At 45.3% G+C, this 25895-nt stretch overlaps 2 protein-coding genes across 4 annotated transcripts in view; one reads left to right on the top strand and one right to left on the bottom strand.

The window, feature by feature from the left end:
- LOC126533639 (uncharacterized) overlaps positions 1-21083 on the top strand; it is a 64037-nt gene extending 42954 nt beyond the window's left edge. For 2 of the 3 annotated variants that reach the window (XM_055072233.2, XM_050180808.3), the window contains 5 exons: positions 2073-2120; positions 4754-4825; positions 5644-5734; positions 7695-7845; positions 10174-21083. In XM_055072233.2, the coding sequence (XP_054928208.1) occupies positions 2073-2120; positions 4754-4825; positions 5644-5734; positions 7695-7845; positions 10174-10611 (800 nt within the window). In that variant the 3' untranslated portion in view covers positions 10612-21083. The remainder of the gene's footprint in view (positions 1-2072; positions 2121-4753; positions 4826-5643; positions 5735-7694; positions 7846-10173) is intronic. The other variant, XM_055072234.2, reaches the window with a different exon arrangement.
- Positions 21084-22273: 1190 nt separating this feature from the next.
- On the bottom strand, positions 22274-25761 carry LOC126533648 (transmembrane protein 223). Its single transcript, XM_050180824.3, has 2 exons — positions 25177-25761; positions 22274-23952 (listed from the first exon to the last, which is right to left on the bottom strand). The coding sequence occupies exons 1-2, from the start codon at positions 25619-25621 to the stop codon at positions 23657-23659; spliced, it is 741 nt and encodes a 246-aa protein (XP_050036781.1). The 5' UTR covers positions 25622-25761; the 3' UTR covers positions 22274-23656.
- Positions 25762-25895: the final 134 nt, after the last annotated feature.

The following is a 25895-nucleotide window of genomic DNA, read 5'->3' as shown; positions in this document are numbered from 1 at the left end:
ACTCTGCATTAACCGGGTTGACCAAGTGCAATTCACAGTGACGTTGTGATTACAGCAGACTTCCATTTTCTGCTCCGATTAATCCAATTTTTCGGTTACTTCGATCCTGCCCGAAGGGCCCCGCCGGTGCCAATGCATTTCTATAGGCCCAAACATTTGTTATTTTGATCCCAAAGTTGGCCTTCCTCGTATCATTTGGACAAGACCAGTCAGCATGCATGTTCCTGAATCCTATGGTGGCCCCTATAGTGATCTCCTTAGTGGCAGCGTGGTGTCTCAGTAGAGCTTAGGGGACAGTGTATGCATCATGCACAAGTCAACTCCCATAGAAAACACCTATTTTCGGCCCGCCCTGTGAAGGTTTTCAAGCAATAACCGTACACCACAATGGTTGGTTACGGTATTTACCCGATTCTAATGCGCCTTTGGTTTTTTTTTTTTTTTAAACAAGTTGGGTTGAAAATTGTCTTTGTGGTGCATGCAAACACGAAACCCAAACTGCCTTCGCAGTGTTTGTATCCTTTGCCGCATGACACATGTGCTGCAGCGAAGCTAGATTTAAATGAAAATGTGTGGCAAAGCTTTCTTTAGGAAACTGGCCACCGCTGCGCAATAATTTTTCTTGCTGAAAGATTGGGTGTGCATTATAGTTCGACTTTGTTTAGGAGCTTGAATGCAGTTCGTGCTTTACTACTTTGTACGCTTAGAAAGTGGGCGTGCGTTAGAATTGGTAAATACTGCCAAATTAATCAGGGGTGTGATTGGGCGTTTTTCTACATCTTGTTTAATTCGATCTGTTTCGTTGCTCCCGTCAGGGTCGAATTAATGCAAGTCAACTATATTCTTGTTGCTCTTAGTTAATCCTATTGGCCAAAAGATATGTGCTTGCAGGTTTTTTTTTCACGATTAAATTGTGGAATCGGTGTCACACAATGGCACTGACACCTATTGCAGTATGGCAGGGATTTTTTTTTTTCTTTAATCTACACACAGCGCTGCAGAAGTTGCATAATTCAATATACCTACAAGAATTTTACTCGTACAATAAACATGTAACACATGCAGCCTTAGTCAGTGTGTGTCTGCTACACATGAAACCCATAAAAAGATTAAGTTTGTCTGTGATGTGTAAAATGCAACAAGGATATACTGGAATAGTTAGATTCAACATAGTGGCGCTAGAGGAATCAGGTTAATGCAAATAATGTATCAGTGCATGCAATTCCTGGTGTCATTCACCTGAATTGCATTTGCTTTCATACTTTATACACACAAACGTTCGACATGACAGTGCTATTCTTTTTTTTTTTAGTACGCACATGCATGCCTAATAAAAGTTTAACTAACCTATGAAAGCTTAGCATTATATTTGACGCCTTGCATAAAATTGGAAAGGCTCACAGATGTTGCCATCACGTGCCGGTGTCCGTCACACGCAAGCGTAGTCTTCAGACTCGTAATCATGAGTTGGGTGATCGACATGTGCTCACAAAATAATAAAGAATGAAAAGAAGGCGGGGAAAAAGGAAAGCTGCTAGCGTTCTCCTACATGTACAGGGAGTGGCTTTCCCGCACAACTTCGCAGCTCGAGATGGTGCACCTTGGCGCAACTCTGGTTCCTTAAAGGAAGCCTACACGGTAACTCTATACTGACACAGCTGAAATGCCATCTTTCAGTGGCAAATTGTAATTACTTTTGTAATAAAATTTTTTGCTAGAAAAAAAAAACAGTTTCTGTGCATTCAGTAGAGCGGAATGCTTTTTAGCATTGTGCTTGTGCACCATACTTCGGGTGCACAATAATTAACAACAGGTGTTCAAAATTTATGCCCCCCCCCTCCCCCTGCTATGGCGTGCGTCATAAACCACTGTGTGGTCTCTGTATGTCAAACATCAATTTTTTTTTTCAAACTGATTCATTCTGCTGTCTTTTTCCAATCATCGCTTTTTTTTTTTTTTTTGCTTGTTCTATTACTATTGGATGACCCTGTAGGTGTATCACGCAAGGATTTTGTTTGCCGCACTTAAGCAATACCCTCTTTCTTAAAGTAAATTTAATTTTGTTATTTCAGCACTCTTCCCCTTCCTGTCGAAGAGGCTTGCTGCATCTTCAACGAAAGGTTAGCGCAGGCTGCATTGTTATTGCTGCATGTACGACACAGTCCGCTGTTAAAGGGAACACTTAGCCACTTTTATAATAAAGCCCGTGTAACTGGAACATTCTTTTTTCACCTTGACTGGAAGGTAGCGGCTAACAATCCATTCGATGTAAAAGTTAGTCCTTGGGTCTTTATGCCATATCTCAGGGATACTCAACAACAGGATGCTAACTGCGTGTTCCTTCTAACAGTAGACCAAACTGTATGTTATTCTTGCAAATCTTGGATCAGTCTGAAGTTCGGGACACTTTAGCTTTCTCTGTAGTGTTCCGATACTGTGTTGGTATTTTTTTAGCATGGTCTTGATAGCTGTTTGCAATTTAATACATTACACTGATGAAAAATCACATAAAAGTCTCGGCTTTTCGCATACGGTAGCTCGGTAAAAGCCAGCTTCTTTTTGCCACGTACCTTGCCAAGCTGATGGGGCCAAAATTTATTTCTTACTGTGATAGGTTCTAAGAATGCACCTTACTGCATTTGTGGTGTTGTCATAGCAGTGTCACTTCGTATAACGTCATTCTATTTGCAAGTCATGTTTAGTGTTGGTAACAGTTCACCAGATGTGCGGTGCTGCACATCTCGCCGTTTGTGTAATCACGTGGCACTGAAGTGGTTGATTTCACAGCATTCAGGGCGCATGCAATGTGGCCCTGTAGGTGCCATGACGACAATAGTCCTTGCGGTTTTCCCTCTGTGCTTGATTCAGGACAGCGTTTAGGGGAATGCTGAAGATAATGCCATTGTGGAATTTTTTAGTGAACTTTAGGTTAAGTTGGGTGTCCAGCTCCTCAACCCTACTCGTATATAGAATCCTTCTTGTCTTCACCTCCCTGCTGCCTTTTGATCTTGAGGTCTAAGCGGGTACATGACATGCTTCTTACCATGGTTATCCTCTGTCCCACCTAGGACCACTAATACTACCGGCATGCTTTGCAGCAGTGGTGGAATGCAAAACTTGTGAAATCGTTTTCTTGGCCAATTCCATTGCACGACAAGCCATGATAAGGCGCACTGTGGCTGTGCTTTTGTAGATTGTGTCGTATGAATGTGGAACCCTTGCGTACCATGCATCTGCTGTTTGAGAAACTAACAGGCGAGGCATATGCATGCAATGAAAGCCTGAACTCTGAAATACAAGAAAACCCAACTGCACTTGCTTTCAGTATAGTTCTATAACTGTGTGCACACTTGTACTCTACGGTCTTTTTCAACAGACTTATACACACGGGAAGAGCACGATCCTTAGCCAATGGCTAGTTAAGCATACCGCAGAAGAGAAATATTCAGCTCTGATTATGGTACTCCCTAAAGTGAAATTTGAATGCAAATCTTTAATGGTTTTCATTCCGCGATATGTTGGCTGGTGCGGACAATTTGTCCTGTGTGGCTCCGTTGCAAACGGAGCAAAGTGCCGTGCAACTGCCTCGCTAATATGGAGATCCCGGCACATGGGTGGCGCGTGGGCACAATTCACAGCAGCAGCCGGCAACAGACCTCCCAGACGACGCATGCTATTCTGGCACCATCTCATAGCCATTGTCGCCACGCTATGCTTTTCTTCTCACAGTTTCGCCATACCCTCTTCTGCTTTCCGCCTCATGCTTCCACTGCACCCCCCTCTCTGCTTTCCTCTTCGCGTTTTTCATCCGCCGTTACACCCCGCATTTGCTTTTATCCTTAGCTGCACTCATTGGTTCGTTTACGCCGAGGCACGACGCCGACGCTTGCCGCAGGAACTGGCACCTAAGAGCTGTGCTCTAAAACGTAATGTAGAGCCAGCTATTGGAGGCAGCATCAACTAAACAGATAATCAGATGCGAAAATATTAAAAATTTCAAGAATAAAAAAAAGCTCAGCTGTATTTCGGCGTTCACTATAGAATTGAAATGCAAATTTCTGACACACCTCTAGCAGTGGGTGCTGAATGTGCCCCTTGGCAGTTGTGAATGCTTGCAGGCCTTACCTCATAGTTGCCAACCGTGACTGATGCTGCTGAGCAATTTTGTCTAATGACTTTGCCATGGTTTCATGGCTTAGCAAGCTGCAGGTGCAGATCCTTGAACTTCTAATGGAAGGCTATCTGTACACAGATAAATTGATTGATTGAGTGATTGATAGTATGCTGCTTTGGGAGAGCAATAGCTCACAGACGCTGCTCCTGTGATAAAATTGCATGAGAAAGAAACGCTTAAATGTGCAGTTGGCACTTCTTTTTCATCGGAACTACGACTCGCGCGAAGAAGTGTGCTTCGAAATTAGGGATGCTCCCCCTTGGTGGCTCAGTACAGCCACATCTCAGTAAGCATCAAATGCACAAACACTCATGTAGCTAGATTTAGGTGCACAATAAAGAATCTCATGTGGTCATAATTAATCTGAACCCTCCCCACCCTGCCACTATTTGGTCCCTTATTAGCTCATGTGTTGCTTCGGGAGATCGAAGCCCCATAAGTAGATCAGAAATTGGGGAAAGGCTCTGTTTGGAGTGCATTATTGTGTCAGAACCCCCTGACCCGCAGTGCACCTGATAAGACTTGCAAACAGGATGCTGTTTGCTGAGGCACGGCCTTCTTTCTTTAAATTTTTTGCAGATCAGGACGTTGACGCTGCCGCCGCTGCAATGTTGGCTCTGCAGAATGTCCCCAGTATCCTGCCTCCTCTGAGTAAGTTTTTTGCCTCATTCGGCGAAGTTACCATGAACGCTGATGGTAATCTTGTGGGCACAAAATAAATTGCTTCCTTCAAGTGGTGGACATTGGCTTGTTTCTTTTTGTCCATCCTCTACTGAGAAATTCTCCTTGCTTCTTTCATAGCTGTGGCCGTTTTGTGTTTTAAGCTCTCAGCTTCCACTTACATCTATCCATCTGTGGGCTGCACTCCAAAACAAGACATCCTAAGCAATCTCCATACTGTTGAATCAGGCACCTGCGTGGAAGTTGTCCAAATGTTTTTCCAACATTCGTTAGCAGCTGCGAAGTGCTACGAGTGACGATCAAGAATTGTAACCGAAGTGCATTATCTTTAACCTGATATTACCATAACTCATTTAACTGTTTGGTATTGCAAGCATTATCGTCATAGTAAAGGTGATTCCAAAGGGGCATTGTTGGGAAATGCTAATAAGGTAACGATGCCTGAAGCACTTTAAACAATCTGGCAAAGGATGCATCGCGCTTCAATGAGGCACACTGACGCTCATTGTCCAGCTTGGCCTATAGTTGCATGCCACATGTAGTTGCATGTGACAAATTATGAGCGGATGACGCTGTACCATCTATTAAACTTATTGCTGTTGAAATTAATGGCATTGCATTAATTAATATGAAAGAGGGCCTCGCAGTCCATGACTAAGGCTAGCTGCCAGAGCTGGCCTACTGTCGGCAGACGACATCGGCAGCAATTCTCAAGCAAGTTCATTGATACATGTGTTCGTGTGCTCCCAAGCTAGCCTGTTGCTGATGTTGTGTACTTGGCCTTGAAGGTGACGAGGAAGATGATGAAGAGGAAGATGATGGCTACCGGGACTCCCCTCCAAGCCCCGTCATGTTCACCAAGAAGCACCTCAGGCTACGGTGAGTTTGCTGTGTCATTCTTGCAGCTAGGGTGCTTAACTGTAGTTAGTCCTGACTGCAATGCAAACCTCTTTTTTCAAAGCCTCATCAATTGGATAAATTTTGTGCGTGGTGTGCTACAGTATTTCTAGTATGACACAATCGTTCCGCGCAAGCCCGCAAGGTGGAGAGAAGTAATTAATAAAGGGAAAATCAGACATCCACCCGTTCGTAGCAATTGCTACAAAGGCTACACCTTGCGGGCTTCTGCAGAACAATTATGTCAAACTCTTGCCTTTGCTTCGAGTTGTTGACAAATTCGACTTTGCCCTGCCATCTGTTAGCCGCCTGGTTAGCTCAGATGGTAGAGTGGCTGTCCCGGAAAGGCGGTGGTCTAGGGTTCGAGTCCCGGACCAGGATGAATTTTTCTTCAACTGCGAGGCTTTTCTTTCTAGGAACCCGTATGGGTTTCCTTTGTAGCAATTGCTACGAACAGGTGGATGTCTGATTTCCCTTTATAGAGTATTTCTAGTAGTGGCAAGGCAATTTTTTATTTACTTTGTTATGTTCGATAATCTGTTATATTGAGGTTCAGCTGTATGCATCTTTTCTTTTTTGCCTCTGTACGTTTGTATTTGCGCCTCTCATTCCAAAAAATTTTATAATTCATGTGCTGTATATGTCTGTGTTGTAACTTATGTGATATGCATGTAACGTGGAAGTTCACAAGTTCTTCTCTACTGTAATCCTTTTTATTCTGTATAAGCATTTATTAGCAAAATTTGTTACAACAGTTTTAATATTCCACACAGACTGCAAGAACCCCTCAACCCTTCGCACAAGGCAGCGTTTTTTTTTTTTTTTTTCGCACACCCTCGGCAGAACGCAGCATAAAGTGAATTAAATTGAATTTTCAACGCCTTCAGAAAATTAAAGCAGTAATACAGCTTCCCCTGTTTGTGACATGCCACCTTCGACCTGAATGCAGAAATCTGTTGTTTCCATTTGCACAAATCACGCACAAAGCTGTGCCTGACAACTTGAAAGTGCTGAAACTTGAGCACATGAGTTCAACGTAGATCCATGGGGTAAAGACAGATCACAAAGGGTAAAGTCGGGGTCATCGTCCATCATCATATTGAAGCCAACTTCTCCTTTTCTAAATCTACCCTTTAGAGGCAGTGTTAGCTCGGGTGCTCCTATATAAATACATGTATAAAAGGAAAATTCATCTTTCTCGGCAACCACTGCACCAAATTTGAGGTTTGTTGCATTCAAAAGAATAGCTTAAAATCTAGTGACTGTTGATTTCGAATTTTTGATTTAGATTGTCAATCTTTTATTAAAAATTGGCAAAAACCACAAATTTTCAGAAAACAAAATTAAATTTACAACTCCATAACTCAGCACTGAAAATTGATATCACAATTCTGTGAAATGCACATAGTAGTACATCTGGCCAAATTGATATGTCACACACGGTTCTCAAAAAATTTAAATATGGAAATACTTTTGCAGAGCCCTTGTACACAACGTAACGAATTCATGTAAGATATAAATTGCCATATTAAATTTGTCCGATTTGAATGATCTAATAGTTGTCGGTTACAGAATCGTGATATCTGCTCTTGATACAGGCTTATTAATTTGTAAACTTGATTCTTCTGTTCTTTTTTTAACTTCTGTATTTTTGAAAATTCTTGTAACATTAAAACTCCAAATCAGAATTCCGCTACCAACAGTCACTAAGATTTAACTTTCTCTCTCAAATACAACAAATTTCATTAAGATCGGCCCAGACATCTCGGAAAAGAGTTTTTGCGTTTTACATTTATTTTAATAGGCCGCGTCGGAGTTGGGCCCGAGCTACAGCTTTCTCTTAAGTCGTGGATTTTTCTACTGAACTCGTCTGATTGTTGAGCTGACGCACCCGTCGCATGTGTTACCTCAACTGGGTCCTGCTCTTTTTTTTGTTCTTCAGCAATCGCAGCGCCGAGGTGACGCAGACGCCGGTCGGTGCCAGTGCAACGGTGATCACAAGCAGCCCCAGCGAGGATCACACGTACAGCGCCTCGCTCTCGAACGGCCTTGGTGGGGATTCAGGCAACACCTTGTATCACATCTCCATTTCAGTAAGTGCTTCTGGCTTGTCACTCTTGATTGAAGGGGCATTTAAAACGTGGCCGTTGAAGTAGATTGGCAAGATTACACTTTTGAAACTCTAAATGGGCTAGTGTTTTCATGAGTGGACAGGAGGTTTGCCAAGCAAGAAATGGTGCAGAAGACAGAAAGGTTGCGAAGAGTCCGACTTCAAAAATTTCTGCACTGCTTTCTAACGTCACAGATTTTAGCAGCATCTGTTTGGGGAAAGGAAGTTGTTTACCAACAGGATAAGAGAAGAACCTCGTTCACGTGTTTTGCGAAAAAAACAAAGTGTGAGAAGAAAAAGTATTAACCTGGAAAACGTATGTTCCAAAGTCACTTAAAAAATTTGGCAGACTCGACTGTTGTTGACACCTTCGTAATAAAGCATTTCGGCGTGTGCAGAGCTTGCAGGGCCAAGTGGCCCGAGCAGCATTTTCGTTTTTGTAGCTTCAGTAAGCTTACGTTTGCGCTCCTGGCATTCAGCCTACGACAGCAGCGTTTTCAGGTGGGGTGTTTTGCTGGGAAGATCTTGTGTGCTTTCTCGGCAAGAATTTTTGCGGCACGTGCCGGCAATGCACAAGCTGCCCGCGACATGCATTGTTGTTTTCCTATTGTGTAGTGTTTTAAACCGGTGACAGAAGACGAAATAAAGCTGGTGAGCGTTGCCGGAATTCAGTGCCACCAGAGCGAAACACAGTGCTCATTTCGTGTGACCTGCAGCAGGGAATGGTGGCACATTTTAGTTATCGCCTATTAAAGGCACGCAGCACGCTTCCAACGGCACCAAACCACACACGCCGTGAAACAGACTGCTAAATATGCTTCTTGCGTAGCTGTTGTGGGGTCTCGTACGTGCTCTTGGGTCAAAGGAACGACAACACAGTTGTGCAGGCAATCACAAGGACACTTATTGTGCCTTTTTTATACACCAGTCTGGCCAGCCAAATTTTTACCAATCGGGACATGTCAACGGGCGCGCGACAAATTGGGAAAGTTCGACTCGCCGCGACCAGATAGTGAGCAAATATGTTCGCCGCCATGCTAGACACCAGTGCCTAATTCATTTGCGTGTGCGATCATGCGAACGGTGGTGCTTTCGAATTATCGTGTTCATCCATTTCAATGTCCTGCTCCCAAGCCTTTCGCAGGATACACCCGCGAACCGTTTACAAATGCGCAAAATGTCTACGCAGCTAGCCGACCCTAAGCAAAAGAGACAGAGGCCACACCCTTTTGAGCCCAACTAAGCTAGTCGCCAGGTGGCGCCACCAGCGCAATACTTACGCCATCTGTCGTATTGCTCTGCAACTACACCAACCGCCTGCGGTGCTCAGCTACGTGGTGAAGCCTAATCACGGGAGATGTGAGAGCTTCGTGGGGAAAGTAACATCAGGGGAGGCGTGAAGAGTTGAGCATCCTCACACTGCGAATGCGGTGTGCAACAGCCCGCAAGGACATTTGCTGGTGCCGGAATGGGAAACCGAGTGTGTGCCAGCGTTCTCAGGTGACATAGGCAGGCAAATACTGCGGGGAAGCTGCCATGGCAGGCGCCTAATGCTCTTGATAGCGCCTGTCTCGCGCCTTGTTCACATTGCATAGAGCAGCAGAAAAGTGCAACGCACAATCACAGGTTGTTGATGTACAGAAGGTTGGTGCCAAAAGACTCCGTTTTCCCAGAATGTGTTAACCAGTGAAAAGGAAGCGTAACTGTATTGGGGTCATTTTTTGTGTTCTTGATCGTGAACGTTTGCACCACGAAATCGTACAAAGTGGGATTACATCAGCGAGGTCCTGCTGTATTTCATTGCAATTGCAAGTAAGCAGAGCCTTGGGTAGTCTCCTCAGGGTTTTCTTTTTTTCCATGAAGTGCACCTGGGTACCATGAAAGTGCCTGTTCCTTGTCAGTTTTTCTCCCTTTAAAACTGTTGCTTGCTGTGGCAAGTTATATGGCCTAAAACATGGCATTTATATGAAACATACCCGGTAACTTTCAACTTCACTGCACAGTTCAGTTGCACTGTTTCAAATTCGCATTATTATGTGCTGCTGAAGTGTCCCACAGCAGAATGAGCACCCAGGGTATCAGCTGGTTGGCTCGTGGCCTGCCAGCGGCTGTATTGATTAGAGAATCTAAAGGTGTCTTTTTGCTTTTGATTTGCTTTCTCCTGACATCGCTTTGGCTACGAACAACCAATCACGCTGAGAAGAGGGCATGCACTCTTGCTTTGTGAATGGCCATTGCTCAGAACGTGCTTCCACGATGTGTCCCCTGCAACCGCATTCTCAATGTATCCCCCTTCTTGCTGCCATTTCAGCCGGTCCGAAACCTGGGGTCATCACCGGCAAAGAAGGAGCCAGAAGAGCATGACGACAATCTCCAGGAGGAGAACAGCAACGGCAGCATCGGTTCCAGCAGTGGAGGAGGACTTGGCAGGCTTCCATTGTCATCAGTGCCTCCGCGCAAGCGGAGGGCTGCCCTGGCTGCAGCAGCAGCGCTCCCGCGCAAGTCGAAACGTCAAGCAACTGCGGCTTCCGCACGCAGCCGAAGCGGCGGCAGCTCCGCCGCAGCTTCTTCTGCTTCTTCTTCATCCACGATGAACAGCAGCAGCCACAGCAGGAACGACGTTGAGGACATGGCGGAAGGTGCGGCACACGCGCTTCTCAACCTGGCAAAGGTGGCAACGAGCCAGCAGCAACTTATGCTGCAAAGCAAGAGTTGTTCTCTGGTGGGGGGTGTACGGGAACGGCGGTGAGAGGCTACAGTGAACAACCTGTGGATGTGACGACTTGACTTTTGAGCTGTTCGCCATCTGGAGCAGAGAAACGGAGAGCTGGTTTTTTATTGTCATGACACGGTGGTGGCAAAGCGATTTTCCGAGACGGTGTTACGTGTTATGCTCGGACGACGCAGTTGCGGGGGTGCCTTTAGGCACGAGGACACGCGGCGGTGCGTGCTGCCTTGTTGGCTTGTTGTTGTTCTCTTTACCCACTGATTTTAGCCATTTTTTTTCTCGTTGGCATTCAAAGCACGGGTCTTCTAACGTGCATTCCTTAACGAGGCTGCACACAGCACTTCGCAAAGAGCAAGAGCACAGGACTCTTTACCAATTGGCTTCTTTCTTATCACACTAGCGGCATACTGCGAAATTGTTGCTTGTTGAAAGAAAGTAAATGTCAATTTGTAATGCTCAGCTTGGTGAAAGGGATGAAAGTGCAACGACTAAATGCCGAGGCAGTAGCAGCAGGCACTTGGCAGGTAGCAATACAAGTACTGCTTGAGGAGCATCATGAATCTTTCTGCCCGCCTCCCTCTGTGGTGAATGACAAGCAACACTGGCCATTTGTACGGGTCAGTGTATGGATGCTTGTTTTACTAGTTAAAAGTTGATTGCATTAAGATTTCTCTTTCACTCATCTTTTTTCCCATCTCTGTGCTCACGGGACAACCTATTGTGAACCTGTGGTTTCTTGTGGAGTTTCGGACACTGGAAACGAGACCCATTTCGCATTGGCAGTACGTCTTGTTTGGCGCTTTCTTGTGATTGTTTTGGTTTTTCTTGAAACCTTCATCTTTCTTGTGGTGGCTTCACAAGTAGTGGCTGCTATTGTTGCACGGCAATTTAGGTTTTCTTGATTTCTAGCTCAACTCTTCTTCCATGCTTTAGACCAGCGAATTCATTCGGGTGCCAGAAGACTAAGATTGGCACTTCAGTCACATTGCAGATTTCTTTTTTTTTATTTCTTGCACATCCTTGTATCAGAAGCAAGAAAATGCTGGGAGAAAAAGTACAACATCCTCTGTATACTCTGGCCTTGCATACGAGGTTATACCGAAGGTTTTTTTTTTTTTTTTTTTCTGTCCCCTGCAAGGCTGGAATGCTACTGTTCTATGAACAAGCAGATAGTACTTTTATTGGACTGTGCTTGCCGAAAGTGAAATCCCAGAGGGGCTGAAATTTCAATAGTTCAACCTACGCTAAGTGCCATAAGCTTTGCTCATAAATCAGTCCAGTTTCCTGCAGCTTTATGTGCTTGGCTTTGCCGATAGAAAATTTGAGGTACGCACCATTAAATAAATCTGCACAGGACCGGCAGCGTTCATTGCTGTGTGACAAAAGCACATCCTAAGAGCATAATGATTGCCATTATCATTACCAGAGTGCATTTTTGTTCCATGAAACTTCACCTGTCCCGTGATATACTGTGGGAGGCACGTCCTCGTAGTGCCCCTGCGTTGGAATTCAAGAAATTCACAGAATTTCTGAATTCTGAAGAAATGCACCTTAAATAGTGTAATATTAAGGAGTGCAGCCTTTGGACTTTAAGGTGGGTGTAACACTTAAAAAATGCACCCAGACAAGTTTAATCTGTTTCAGTGGGTAGAATTTCTCTTAACCGACACTTACATGGATGTAGGGAAAACACAGGGAAGGCAGGAGACAGAAATTCGAGATGATGAGCAAAACGAGAACAAGATAAAAGTGGGAGTCAACGTTTCAACAAGTGGACTTGTCTCTTTCAAGGCGATGTATGCTTTCCCCTGCGCATTATCTTTGCAAATTGCAAACAGTTTGCAAATTGGCTTGGACGTAGTGGCTGAAGGGCTGCCTCACTCCTCACTTGTTCAGTTCAGTTGTCATCATCATAGCAGTGTCAACACTTGGCCCCGTGTTCTAGAACGTCCCCTCCATTCAATGCTCCACCTCGCTTGATAAATGTGGATGGTCGGCATCACTGCCACTTGACAAAAAAATGGTCCCTGCGCTTTATTGGCACTCTCTGGCAATTCTTGAGATGCATAGCGTCTTCAATCAAGGGCCTTAAACATGCTCAACTCTCTGAAGGGCAGGAAGAGCTTCAAGTCGAGGACTGTTTGAGAAAACGGGTTACTGTAATTGCGCGAGTTCTTTCTTTGCTTTCCCTGCTGTAGTTACTGCACCTAGCACTGTATTGCCGAGCCAGGCTGCAGTTATAATGCTAAACTTCTCGCAAAAGCAGCTCGAACTGGTGTGTAAACTTCACAGTGCTGGGATCATCCATTTAAGCACCCGAGCTGGGGCCACAGGCCAGCACTTATTTTGTAGTTTGCAGATGGGCTTGCCCACGCAGATGATATGCGAAGCAGTGGAACAGCATTGGCAGGCCTAACGAGGGCCCAGATTTGCAGGTTGAGTTGTGCTGCTGATAAGACCTAATTTGAGATGACAGATTCAGTTGAATTCAGTTTATTTCCTTCTTGTGCAAAAAAGAGTAGCAAGAGCTAAAGGCCATCACATATGGTACGAACAGCATTACATGTCCTACACTTGCTGTTCCTGTTTAGCACTTACTGCCTGTGGCTTTGTATCAAGCTATAATTGTTTGAAACTCTTTTTTTTTTTTCTTATCTGCAGGCTTTCGCCAGTGATTTTTTTAGTTATACTCGTGCAAACTTCTAATTGTCTTATTTATTTTCTTCTATATACAGTTGAACCTCGCAATAACAAAATCAGCGGGAACGCGAGAAAGTACACTTTCACGAGAATTTCGTTGTTTTGAAATGCGACAGCACAGATAGGCAATGCATCGCAGAATGAAACTTTACTGTCAAAATTTCGTTAGCTTAGATTGGCAAGCTTTGCTCAAGAATATGGGACCGCATCGCCGACAGTACAAAGTGCGTCACATGCGTCGATCAGCGGTGGCAGCACTGTCATGGAGCAGTTATTCTCGGTCAATAGCTTTCCATGATACGATGACTTTTGCAATATTTTGCGTAAGTCTGCACCAGACACAGAGCAACAGCGCTCCGCGCGGGCAGCAGCATTTTTCCGGTTCACGTTGTCACCCATAGGTGCCGACACGTCTGGCGCAGAGTGCAAAAGTGATCGTACCTCGTATGCTCAAAGGCGATCGATCGCGATTACGGCAACTTGGCGCAAATCTATGCCTGCCGCCAGATCCGCACGTGATGCCTGTCGAGTGGCACCAAAATCGGCGTTCTTGAAGCAAGGGATGCGTGTTCCCCGAACAATCGCTCGGTCACAGCCCAATACATGGCACTCCATACTGCAACCGCCATCTCAAGCACCATAAACAATTCCATATCAGTGGCACATGGATTTCCTTGTTTTTGCTGCGTTCTCCGGTGCACATTACGCACTACACTAGGTGTGCAAAAGCCGTCGTCACGTGTTGGTAGCAACATACGTGCCGTTTCAAGCTGGCAATCAACCGACAAGATGGCAGCCATGACATGTTTCCAGCGCACGTTATCGCTTCCGACGTTTGGTTGTTCTTGTAAACGAAAATGGCGGCATAAAAGTGTAATGTGGTTGTATTTACGCAATTTTAGTACAAAGGAATCGCGTTTGAGCACATTTTGGAGCTTGCTAGCCTTGCGCGAGTAGGTAATATGCGTAGTTAATTTCCAGCAAATTTCATTGAGGTGAGAATGTTGTAGTGCAGTGGCATTTCACTGTCGAGAGGTACGAAATGCATTGAATCAGTTGTTCGCCAGGGATACGAAAATATTTTATTGTCGCGGGATTTCGTTATTGCGGGTTTCGACTGTATATGGTTCCCTTAACTCGCGTGTTGTGGTCCGTAGGAGGCTTCTGCTCTTTCATTCATAATTCGTGCAGGAGGAGGTTGAGGAGTGGTCCCATGTCTCACATCTGGTTTTTTTTAATTGTTAATTCCCCCCCTTGTCACTTCCTCCTTTGCTGCAAAGCTGCATTTGCTTAGGTAAGCCGAAATTGGCCTATCCTTTTCTTTTTATATTTGTCAGCTTTCCTGCTTCTTATCGATTGTTTTCTGCAACATGACTCTCCAACAGACTACTCTCCAGAGACAAAATAGAATAACACAAGACGCACCATTTGCTTTACCCCAGCCCCATCACCTCCATCCCAATCCCCCTTTTCTCTCTCTCTCTCTCTCTCTCTCTCTCGTATAGGCCTGTGATGTTAAAGGCCCATGATTTTGTAGGCCTTTGCAGTTGAAACAAGGCTAAAAATTTTTAAAGGCAATAATATGCAGTCTCAAGCACAAACCTGTAATTGTGACGTTGGTGGGAGCAGGTTGTGCTATCTCATCGGGAGAAGTCGGAGGCAGCGATGAGAGGTGTTTAGATGATGGCGGCCCGTGTGTCGAGTGTCCCCGGAGTGGCAGCGCTAGGGCATTCCATCACCCTAGTGACTGAGCGGAATTGCGAGGCCGTCAATCTTTTAAACAGCGTCGACTTATGATTGACTGCGAGTGCGTTTTTTTGTGTGACCCTTCCACACTAAAGTTAAATCCTACACAAAACGGTTAACCGTTAATTTTTATTGTTCATTTGCTGTTCCTGTTGGCCTCGTAATCTCCCTCAACCAAGATTGGACGAGTGAATCTAGAAAATGCTCATCAAATGGCTGTGCAAGCATGTACATAAGAAAGGAAGGTGTAGGGCGATGGGAGACGGACGTGCACGACACCACCCGACAAAAGTAATAAGGCATAGGATGATGGAAGCTGTAATATATGAGATACAAAGGATTGCTTGCTGCACTATAAATAGTTGCAAATGCTATAGTGTATATATATATGTGTATGTATGTATATATATATATATATATATATATATATATATACACACATTATTATTATTATATATATATATACATACACATGCACACAAAGAATAGATCTACATAATCTAAATGTTATAAATGCCTCCTCTAGACATGCAGCACTACATCACAGCGAATGGTTCACGCAGAAGGAAAACGTTTTGGAAGAAAGAGTGTGTGTGTGTCCCTATTACTTGCTTGCCTTCTTTCTTAAATACCATGGCATACCGCGACTAATGCTCCAATATCCTTGGTAGCTTTTCTTTTTTTTTTTCTTCTTTCAGTTCTTGCAATCAGAAGAGTGACTTTGATGTACCGTAGCAGCATTTGGCACAGCGGTTCCGTATAACCTTGTGGTTTGTTTGACTATTTCAGCACGATTGTTTTGTTCTGATACAGGCTGCTGATTGTTGAGTACACGTCATTGCACGGTGTGTTAGTGGGCAGGTGCTTTTTTTTGTTTCTCTCTTTGTAATATCGCAAATGTGTCCAGATGTAGGTGCACTTTCGTACTTGTAGTGATTGGATCGCCCCTGCTTTTAGAAGATAGAATTGTGTGTGCATTTTTCGTCTTCATTCTTATTTTAAATGACTGGCCATCGACGGCACGTCGTGTGACGGAAGCCGAGATGTGTTGCAGTACAGTTTGCACATATGTTCACACACACGTGGTTTTTCTATGCTTCTCCTTTGTGATCACTTTCTTTGTCGAAATGGGGGAATGTGTCTCGTCAGCTACAAAAACCACCTTCGCCGTGTGCACCCAAGTATGGGACAGCCTTGATTCGATGTCGGACAGTGTTTGTTGTATACCTTTGTGTCAAAACGGCCCGGCTTTTTGCCTTGTCTGAATTGACCGTACAAATATTAAGGTGCCGATCTTGCGGAGCGCACCTGTATGCGTCAAGACGAAACCGTGTCACCGCGAACAGAACGCTCACATTCGGATGTCTGCTGTGGTCAACGTAGCAAAGACAGCAGAGGAATGTTGGCTTGCAAAAAAGCTCGATCATCTACTGTGCCCCAATTCCGAAAGTGTGACACCAAAAAATGGCACACGAGGAAGCGCTTCACATTGTCGGACCATTACACTCTTCGAAGCTTCTGCATTTTGTGTGTGTGTGTGCAGCTCAGGACTTTTAGTTTTGCCAGCGTGTGTACTTCTCATCGCATTCTCAGCGATGTCCAGAGCACTTCTTGTGTTGTCTCCGGGCGGGACAGAGGGCAGTGTTGGTGCGGACGTTTCTGTGGAGATTCAGTTTGCAACGACAATGCATCTATACGAGAAGGGAGAAGTTTGCATCACTGAGCTCAAGCCTGTGGTTGCACGCAGTATTATGTGCACTGTGTTTTTTGCCAAAAGTCTAAGCACTGTTTCTTTGCAGGAGTGAGACAGGAGAGTCTCTGGGTTTTTTGCCCACAGCAGAAGGTCTTGTTGGGTATGGGCGCTTGCGTCCTGAGTTTTGCTTCGGGGAGCACAATGTTGTTGGTGACACCAGTGAGGGTCTTCAAGCTGTTGCAAATGAGGAGGGAGATTCTGTGCCAAAAGTGTCAACCACGGCGTGGTTAGTTGATAGGAGGTGGAGAAATGTAGGTGACAGTAGTAATAACACGAACACCACCTGTACAGAAATATTCTTTCCACTAGTTCAGTGTTTGTTTTTCTTTTCCCCTGTGTCACTTTGTATGTCTTCAATGAGAGATTGAGCATGGAGGTGGCGTACTAACCATGGGTGTACAATGGAAAGCATGGGCACAAGGTAGCACAGTGCTTGCGGCGACTTCTTGCAATGCTGCGTTCAACCAAAGTGTGCTGGACTTCTTTTACAGTGGCGAACTGTATTCCACTCAATCCACAGCTATAAGCTTACAGGCACAGCGACATAATAATTGTGAAAGTGTCCTTGCATCTTTCTTTCTCCAAAGAGGAAACTCGTGCAACGCAAGAACATTGCTAGTGCAAGATGGTTGATGTCCCTCTGCATCGCAAGGTGTTGCCACGAGCATTGCTTCCCCCCAAAATGTCTCCCAGTATTTTTACATACATCTGTGCTAGTACGTTGTCGCTACGCTAAGGCCCTCTAGTGTTGCGCCTGTGTGAGTGCGTGTGGATTGTTGAGTGCTTGCAGTGTTCAACTCTGCAGGGAGAAAAAGTGACTTCTCTGCTTTATGCAGAAAGGTTGCTGCTGCTGCAGCGCAGCTACTATCCCGTGTGTACATTTGTTCCTAACCTGTAGAAACAGCGACCGTCTGTGCATGTCGGGCAAGCGGTGAGTCTATCCTATGCAAAAAAGACTGTTTTTCTCTTCCTCTCACTCGGGCTGTTGTAGCGCCTAAACCTTGCCAGTCTGGCAGCAAGGTTGCTGGAAACGTGAGAAGTATGAAGGTGTTGATGCTTCCTTTGCGAGTTTTGTCGCATGTTCCCTTTGGGCTGTGTTTGTCTGGCAGCCTCTCCGCGTGCTTTTACTACTAACGAGTTGCTGCATGTTCCCTCTGGGTTTTAGCAATAATCAACAAAGCAATCATCGCTAGTAAAGTGTTTGTGTACCAAAACATCGAGACGCACCAATGGGAGCAGGCTCGCAGAGCTCCTCGTTATAAACGTATGCTTTTATTGCCCAGCACCTTGTCTTCTTTGTCTGTATTATTATTTTCTTTTTTTTTTTTAGATCTGTTTGAATGTCATGTGCCTGATGCAACAAACACTTCATTTTGGCCTGATTTGCTCGTCTTATTTTTTTCTTCCTCACTTAGAACGTTTGTGTGTGTAGGAGATGTTATGGTGAAGTTAGAACAAGCCTTGTAATACAAAACAAGTTGTCTCATTTGTTCTCGGGTTTGGTGTCAAGCTTGGATGAAGATGGCAAAATATCATGTGTGTGTGCGTGCTTTGCTTGACTTATTGCGCCGACCACAAACATTAGTAACAAACTGCTACACCTTGGCACCACATGACTGCAACGGAATGTGACCGGTACACTTTACTGATGAGACACCCTGGCAGATATTGCAATGGCATGTGTTTGTGTCACCTGCCTTAGCAACATTGTTTGACAACCTATGCAGCTGTGTAGTCGGACATGTCTTATCGTTTCTCAGTTCCAGCTACATTGAAGTTCCCCCTTTTTTTTATCCCACCTTTGCAGATACACCTCGCATCACAAACCCTAGTCGTTTAGGTTGTGCACATTGTGGTTATTGGCATACACAAGTAAATAGATGCTGCATTACCTTGGCCGGCCACTTTGCACAGCTATTGCGTTCTGTAAAGGCTCAAGCAAGTTTCACACAATGTCCCTAGCGATGGAATATTGGCTGCTTCCCATCTTGTGGGAAGTTACTTGAGAAAGAAATTGCCATCTTGCCCGCTGTAGCAAAGCCGTACAGAGGGAAAGGAACCATTCGAACAGTAGCAAATGGTTGCAGTACACCGTACTTCTGGCTACTGGGAAATTTTTCTCATCTTGGCACTCCTCCCACCTTGTCGATTTCCAGAAAAATCAACCTGTGATTTCAAGATCCATGAATTTTAACGCATGACCTGGTCAAACCGCCACGCGATTACGGTATGGTGACAATAAACGCTGTGCCTATTCAGAAGTCACTTTCACCAATCACCGGTCTATGCACCCATATGCACTGGTCTAGCCGTATGTCCACACTGCAAAAATAGAGTACGAGTTGGTGCACATGTTTCAGCGTTGATGTTTCATTAAAGTGTTATGGTGGCAGAACAAACAGCAGCAGCATCTGGTGGTGTTTTCACAACACTGCTCGCAACTAAAATGCATGGGCCTCCATTTGCATACTGCCAGTGCATACTTTCGTCTACTGGTGTGAGCAGTCTTAGTACAGAAGAAAATTCTTGTGCATTCTGGACCAGAATGATACAACGGTTCCAATGCTATTCCCTCTTGTGCTTCATCAGTAGCTTGAGTGGCTTGGCTAGCACTCATGCTTACATTATCATTGTGATAGCCGGTCACGAACGGTGCATGTTAAGAAAAGTAGAGTCGACTAAAAGGAGTCAATACATTATATCGCCCTGATTTGAATCTCTCCACCGGAATGGCTGTTTGCATCTGTTTTATTGTTCCACTAAAACTAAAACGCAGAAAGGTATATCTGCTAGGTAAAATGCTCTAATAATTAAAAAGCCTGTAATGTGGCCGGCCAAAAGTACAGTCTTGAATAGCACCCATCTTAATTTAATCAATGTGCAACTAGAGTAGAAGCCTGTTGCCACATTCACAAGAATGTACGAAAGCATGCTTTCCAGCGAAACATTACAATCCAAACCATGTTAAAAGTGGGGTACTTCCGGCGGTCACTCGTCGCACTAGTAAATTGTGGAAAACTTGGCCTCAACGAGAATAGTTACTGCCAAAATGCATGAAATCTGCGTTTCTTCACAGCTCTTTCTTTTAGCTAACTGTGTTGGTGTTTTGGTCATATCACTACTGAAGTTCCAGAGACTACTCGCTTTGATCTATAGTGCCTCTCCCCCGATTTCTTTCTTCTCATTTTTTGTGAGCTGAAGGGAATACACCTATTGCCCTTGTGACAAATTCCACTGCTCTTTCTGGAGGTGCCACCTCGAACCTGAAGCGCTCAAGATGATGCTCGTATTTCACAAATCCATGTTTTGCCAGAGAAAGCTAAATGCTCCGTGCCAAATAATATTGCATGTTCTCCACACGTAGCCACTCTACTGTTTGTCAAGTTGTTCCTCTGCAGCCACCAGGTTACGAGGGTTGCAAAAGTATATCGCTAGTGTTACTGGCATCTACTACATTTCTCTCATCTCCTGTGCTGCCGTCATCTTACTTGCTCAAGCTACTTGTGGAACAGTTCTTGTGGCTAATTAAAACACACTATAGGTTATCTAAAAGAAAAAAAAACGTGTCAGAAAAAATTGTCAGAAAGATAATGTCATGAACAATGCTACAGAAAAAGAAAAGGTTATCCTCCCGATTGTAGCAGACTGCTAAAGAGGACTCATTGCAAAGGACACGGAACCGAGTATCTCGTAGTCATTTCCAAGCAATCGTGTGGATAGAAATTTTTGCCGAATGCGCAGAGAGCAAGCTACCATTGATTTGGTTGATCTTAAATGACCCATGGCTAACAAATCATCCGCTACGGAGCAAGAAGATGAAAAGTCTACTCCAGAATGATCAATGGCATTTGTCCATTGTGAGGAAGTGCGGTTTTGGCAGATCATGCAAGAGGCGTGTGTATAGGAACTGGAAAATTGGAAAGACATGTTGGCCAGGGCGGGCACACTACTGCGAGCAACCACGCCAGTGTTTTGTGTGTGTGTGCGTGTGTGGATGTGCGTGTGTGTGTGGTTTCGGATCTGTGTAAATATGGCGTCTATACTGTTGTTGAAGACAAAAAGAAAATAATGTTACGATATGCACATTTTTTCTAAACCGAGCATTAGTCTCTCCGGTTTCTGTAGGACAGTCCTGTGTCGATGCCAATACCATTGCCAAACCACAGCTGATGGGATTGTGTCTGCTGCATATTTTAGATAGAATGAAAAAAGGGACACCTTCTTTTTTCTTTAATTTTTTTTAACTGTTTGAAATGAAGAATGTATTTCAATAAATAGAGATGTGTAAAACTAAGCATGGTGATCATTCCTTTTTCTTCTGATCTTGAAATCATTTCCTGCTGGTGCTAAGGCCACAGATCAGAAGCCTCAGAAGCAGATCACACGATAACGACCGAGGTCCACTGTTTTACATGACTTGAACATGGGAAACAAAAGGAAGAAACCACACATTCAAACGCATAAAAACAACACATTTAACACCTCTGTACTGGATACTGTCCTTAAAGTCGCAAACTTGCATTGTTTTCACATCTTTTATTGCACTGTACGTACACATTGGCAATTAAGCATGTCGATGTGCGAGACAAGACCAAAATTTGAAGGACGCTTAAGCTTTGCCATTAAGAGCGGAACGCGATAGCATTCAAAGATCCCTGGCTGCTTCTCGTGCTTCCCGGCAACTGCAGCATACGTAAACGTAATGTTTATCGGTACACGCTCGTGGCAAATGCTATGCACAAAGGCGGGCTTTCTGGTAGACATGCGGCCTCTTGCATGGGCCGCAGTGTGGCGGAGGCGAGCGCCATCTGGAACTGTTTCAAGGAAGTGGGCGTGCCGCTCCATGGACTCTCGGATATTTATGCGCCGGCGTGCGCAAATGGCGGACGCCGTCTCCGGTCTATGCATTGTAGAAACGCTGGAAAGGGGGTTGAGTTTCGCGTAACAGAATTATGTTTTCTTGTATATCCAAATTACAATCCAAGAGCTATCATGTCTGTAGGTTGTGTGTAAGTCGTAGTTTACTAGATTTTTCCACGTATTTTAGCTCCAGGAATTCAACTAGTTCAGTCAATTCCTTGCATCACATGGAAGGCCTGGGTATATGTGCTTCGAAAATATTTTCGGCAAAATGGCGTCGGACGCCGGACGGCAAATCTTCTGCGACACGGGCTCCTTCACGCTATCGTGTTAATGGGTCATTCTATCGTAACTCTACGTCGACGTGAGGTCACGAATGCCACTGGCGCTCTTGGGGAAAATCTTTTGGGTTTCTTTTGGTGTTGTGTCTGTAGGCTGAAAGCACTCACTGCTACCACTGTGGTGCAGTCTTCTTGTGACACCCAAGATTGGGCGCAGCGCGCACTGCCTGATCTGGAAGGCCACCGTCTTCTGCTGGGTGGGTTTCTCTCTTTCAGCAGACAGCGCCACTATTCATTTCAAAGAGAAAATGGTGGGACTTTTCCAATATGGAATCAATGCGGGTGACACGTAAAACAGATTTATTCTGGACATAACGGGGGGAGGGGGGCAAGGCCATCCATTCAAACTTGGTATAGTAAGCAAAAGCCACTGCACAATGCCATATCTGCACAATACTTTGCCTGAATAAGGCTTAGGCTGACCAGAAGAGAAATTCCTGCGCAGTGGAAGTGTACGACATTGATGACGGTGGACAGGGGTCCTATCCTGGACATCGTCAAATTCTGCCATATGGTCAAATTCTGTAATGACATCGTTTTGAGCCGATCGGAGAGGCCATAGCAGCCTTCTCGGCCATAGGAGTTGAGAAGATTGCGGATTCGGCAATACGGCACAATTTGGCACTATCCAGAATAGCACCCCAGGTGGACACCAAGCAGTGGCATAGCCAGAATTTTCGTTTTGGGGAGGGAAGGGTGGGAGAGGAGGGCTGGGAAGGCTGCATAACAAATTGCTGGGAGAGGGGGGGGGCACACGTGCTCACTGCGCCACCCTCTAGCTATGCCACTGACACCGACCACCGTAACGTCGAAGAGCGAGTGGCAGTGCCGCCGGCAACATTTCTGTGGCGCTTTGATCCAGCATGATGGAAGAGTTGGAAATGTTTGCATTTCGTGGCTCTCGTCTCGTTGAATGCGAATAAAAAAACAATACCTTTGCTACAACTCTCGCTCTCCACACATGAAATATGCAAAATACAGTCCCTCATTGCAGCAAATGGGTCACCTTGGTTATGGCTTCCAACCAAAAAGAGCTGCTGTGCGTGCTAATGCAAAATTGTCTTGCTAAATGCCCTTGAGCTTATAATCTGCATGTATTTGTTTGTTTGCCATGGCACATTTAAAACCATGAACTTACTAGGTCATTGCAGCACAAATGTATGTTTTTTAACACAACTGCACAAGATGTCGCGGTGAACGCATACTGCCCCCGTTCAACATCTCCAGCATTTCGTAAACTAACACAGTAGGTATAGTACCAAATAGAGCAGACGAGGATGATGCATTGTACCAAAACACTAGAGACGTAGACTGCAGCAGTAATGCTGCTAGCGACAGCTTGTGGCAGTTTCTTCAACCACAAAGTGTCTGGAACTTTCCTGTGTTGCGTGCTATTCTCCTTGGAGGGACAGGGACACTATACATTCATTATGTTGCTGAGGATGCCTTTTTCATCATCAGCTAAGTACACACAGCCTGCCACTGCAATGTGTGTGTATGTATATATACTCCAGTTAAAATCAGCGTCACATTAAGATGGCGCCACGAGCGCTGCTACTCATCTCGCACTCACGTTTTTCACATTTCTGGTATTCCGCAAACAGGTAGGCTAACTTCGGGCATCTCTTGCCTCCACAGTGCTAAAAGCTGTCTGGCTGCTTTTTTTTTACTTCAGCTTCCGCGCGACACCCACGGTGTAGTCGAACAGCTTGGGATGCGGGAAGACACCACGTTGGTCGAGCATGAAGTACATCCTGTGGCCCTTTATCTTGAGCGAGATGTAGCTGGACTGCTGGAGTCGCGACTGGCGGCAGCTGATGTGCTCCAGCGGAGCCTCGAAGGCACGCAGCTCCGTGAAGGGCGCGTACGTCTGCACCAAGACTCGCTGGCCGCCCTTCAGCAGCACGATGGAACGCACGCTACGCAGGATGAACATGCTGCTGCCCGTAACCACCAAAGCGCCTGCGCAGTTAGAACAGAAAGCGAGTTCAATTTTAAGAGAAATTTTTTTTTAAGTGCTCTTCACATGAAACAATGTCCGACAGGCCTTGCAATAGCTAGTTCAGGTCTCACGCACACGATGCCTCTGTTTGAGTGCACCTCAAGAATGAACTAGTGCTCTTGCGACTGCATTTAATGGGCGCTAGAGTCACGTATATGCTCAACTAAAGGGGAGCATATACAGATACTGTCGCTATTTGAAGGAACGTACAAGCAGAGGCCGTAGCCTCCGAGATCGTGCTGGCGCACCGATGTTGCGATCTGGAAACGGGGGAAAATATTCTGGGGTTTTACATGCCAAAACCACGATATGATTATGCGGCACGCCGTAGTGGGGGGGGCTCCTGATTAATTTTTACCACCTGGGGTTCCTTAATCTGCACCCAATGCTTGCTACAGCGGCGTTTTTGCATTTCGCCCCCATCGAAATGCTGCCGCCGCGGCCGGGATTCGGTCCCGCGCCCTCAGGTCTAGCAGCGCAACGCCAAAGCCACTAACTAGACCACCACTACGGTGGGGGGGGCGAAGAAAAGCACTTCATTGTGGAGGTTTAGCTTGTGACCAATCTCATGCGAAACGTGGGAATGCGCTCATTGGACGGCCGCTGAGAATACATGAACAAAGCTATTAAATTGAAGGGGAAAAAATTCTACTGAATGTTGGGCGCAGAGCATTGATATAAATCGTGATTTTTGAATTTTTATTATTAAAGTAAGTTATTGAACATCTGCAAACAAATATGTGTGAGACACACAATTTCTGATCCCGTATCCACGCACTATTACATCGTCTAAAGCAGACGAATCTGAAGCGGCTAAGTCACAGAGTACGCAATATCTTTAGTCACATTCGCAACTTATTGGCATACTTCTAAGCACTTTGCTAGGCACATATTTTGTCCGCTTTGAAGTTAGGCGTCGGCGAAAGAAACCTTACATATTTGTGACATTGCTCGTTCATTGAGAGGAATAATTTGTGGAAACAAAAATAGGGACAGACTGCTCCCAACAGATACTAGAATTCAACATCGTCTTTCAATTGCAACAAAATTTACAAATGTGATAATTGTCAAAATCCAATAGGTAAGGACGGCAACGGTTGGTATTTTGCGATGCGGCTGCCTCGCAAACAGAGCACAGGTTTTATCAAAGCCGAATATTGCAGAAGTTCGCATGCTACACGTACCGATTGTTGCGCAGAAGGCCGTCAGGCCGTAGCGATAAGGGTCAGTGGTCAAGCGCTCGCGGAGAAACTGCAGCAGTCCGCCGAACCTACCACTAGTGTCCGCGTTCGGTGGTGGACCATGCTTTGGATCGGTGATTGTGTAACAGACCTGAGCCATGTAGGACCAGAGAAAAACCTGCGTCACAGTGAACAACCGGAGAGCCGCAAACACATTGAACTTGTCGAAGCGATAGATCTCCGTTGGTTTGGCAACGTTCGTGTCCACTTCGAAAGGCAGCTTCGCTGACGGTTGCGGTACGCCCTGCCCAGACGAGCTGTTAGCACGGGTCGCCCGTAACGAGCTGTTGCCGGCAGGCGAAGGTACTCGTGCTGCTGCCCGCACGCGCAGAAAGTTCGGCGAGAAACGCCCGAGTCCCTGGCATAACATTACAAGGCGCCCGCTCATCGCGTAGCCCTGTTCGTGGTCAAAAATGACGACATAAACTCAACGCAACGCAGCAGAAGTAAACAAGCAAGCCCTCAACGCTCACGGCTTCGTTGCTGAACTTGACCGGAGCTTCAACACACATTTGAAGGGCGCTGCCATTTGAAAGTCGGATTGGCTTGGCCGCTGTCAATTCTAAGGCGTAATTTCGTGTTGGCAAAACGAAACTAGAAAATTCGTAACTTGAGGCGAAGTTGCGCTTTGACTCAAGTTCGTGCGATTTTGTGCCTCAAGT

The sequence above is a fragment of the Dermacentor andersoni genome, chromosome 7 (assembly GCF_023375885.2).
Source record: "Dermacentor andersoni chromosome 7, qqDerAnde1_hic_scaffold, whole genome shotgun sequence".
NCBI lineage: Eukaryota > Metazoa > Arthropoda > Arachnida > Ixodida > Ixodidae > Dermacentor > Dermacentor andersoni.
Note: the sequence above shows the minus strand (reverse complement) of the source record. Positions and strands in the feature narration are given on the sequence as shown.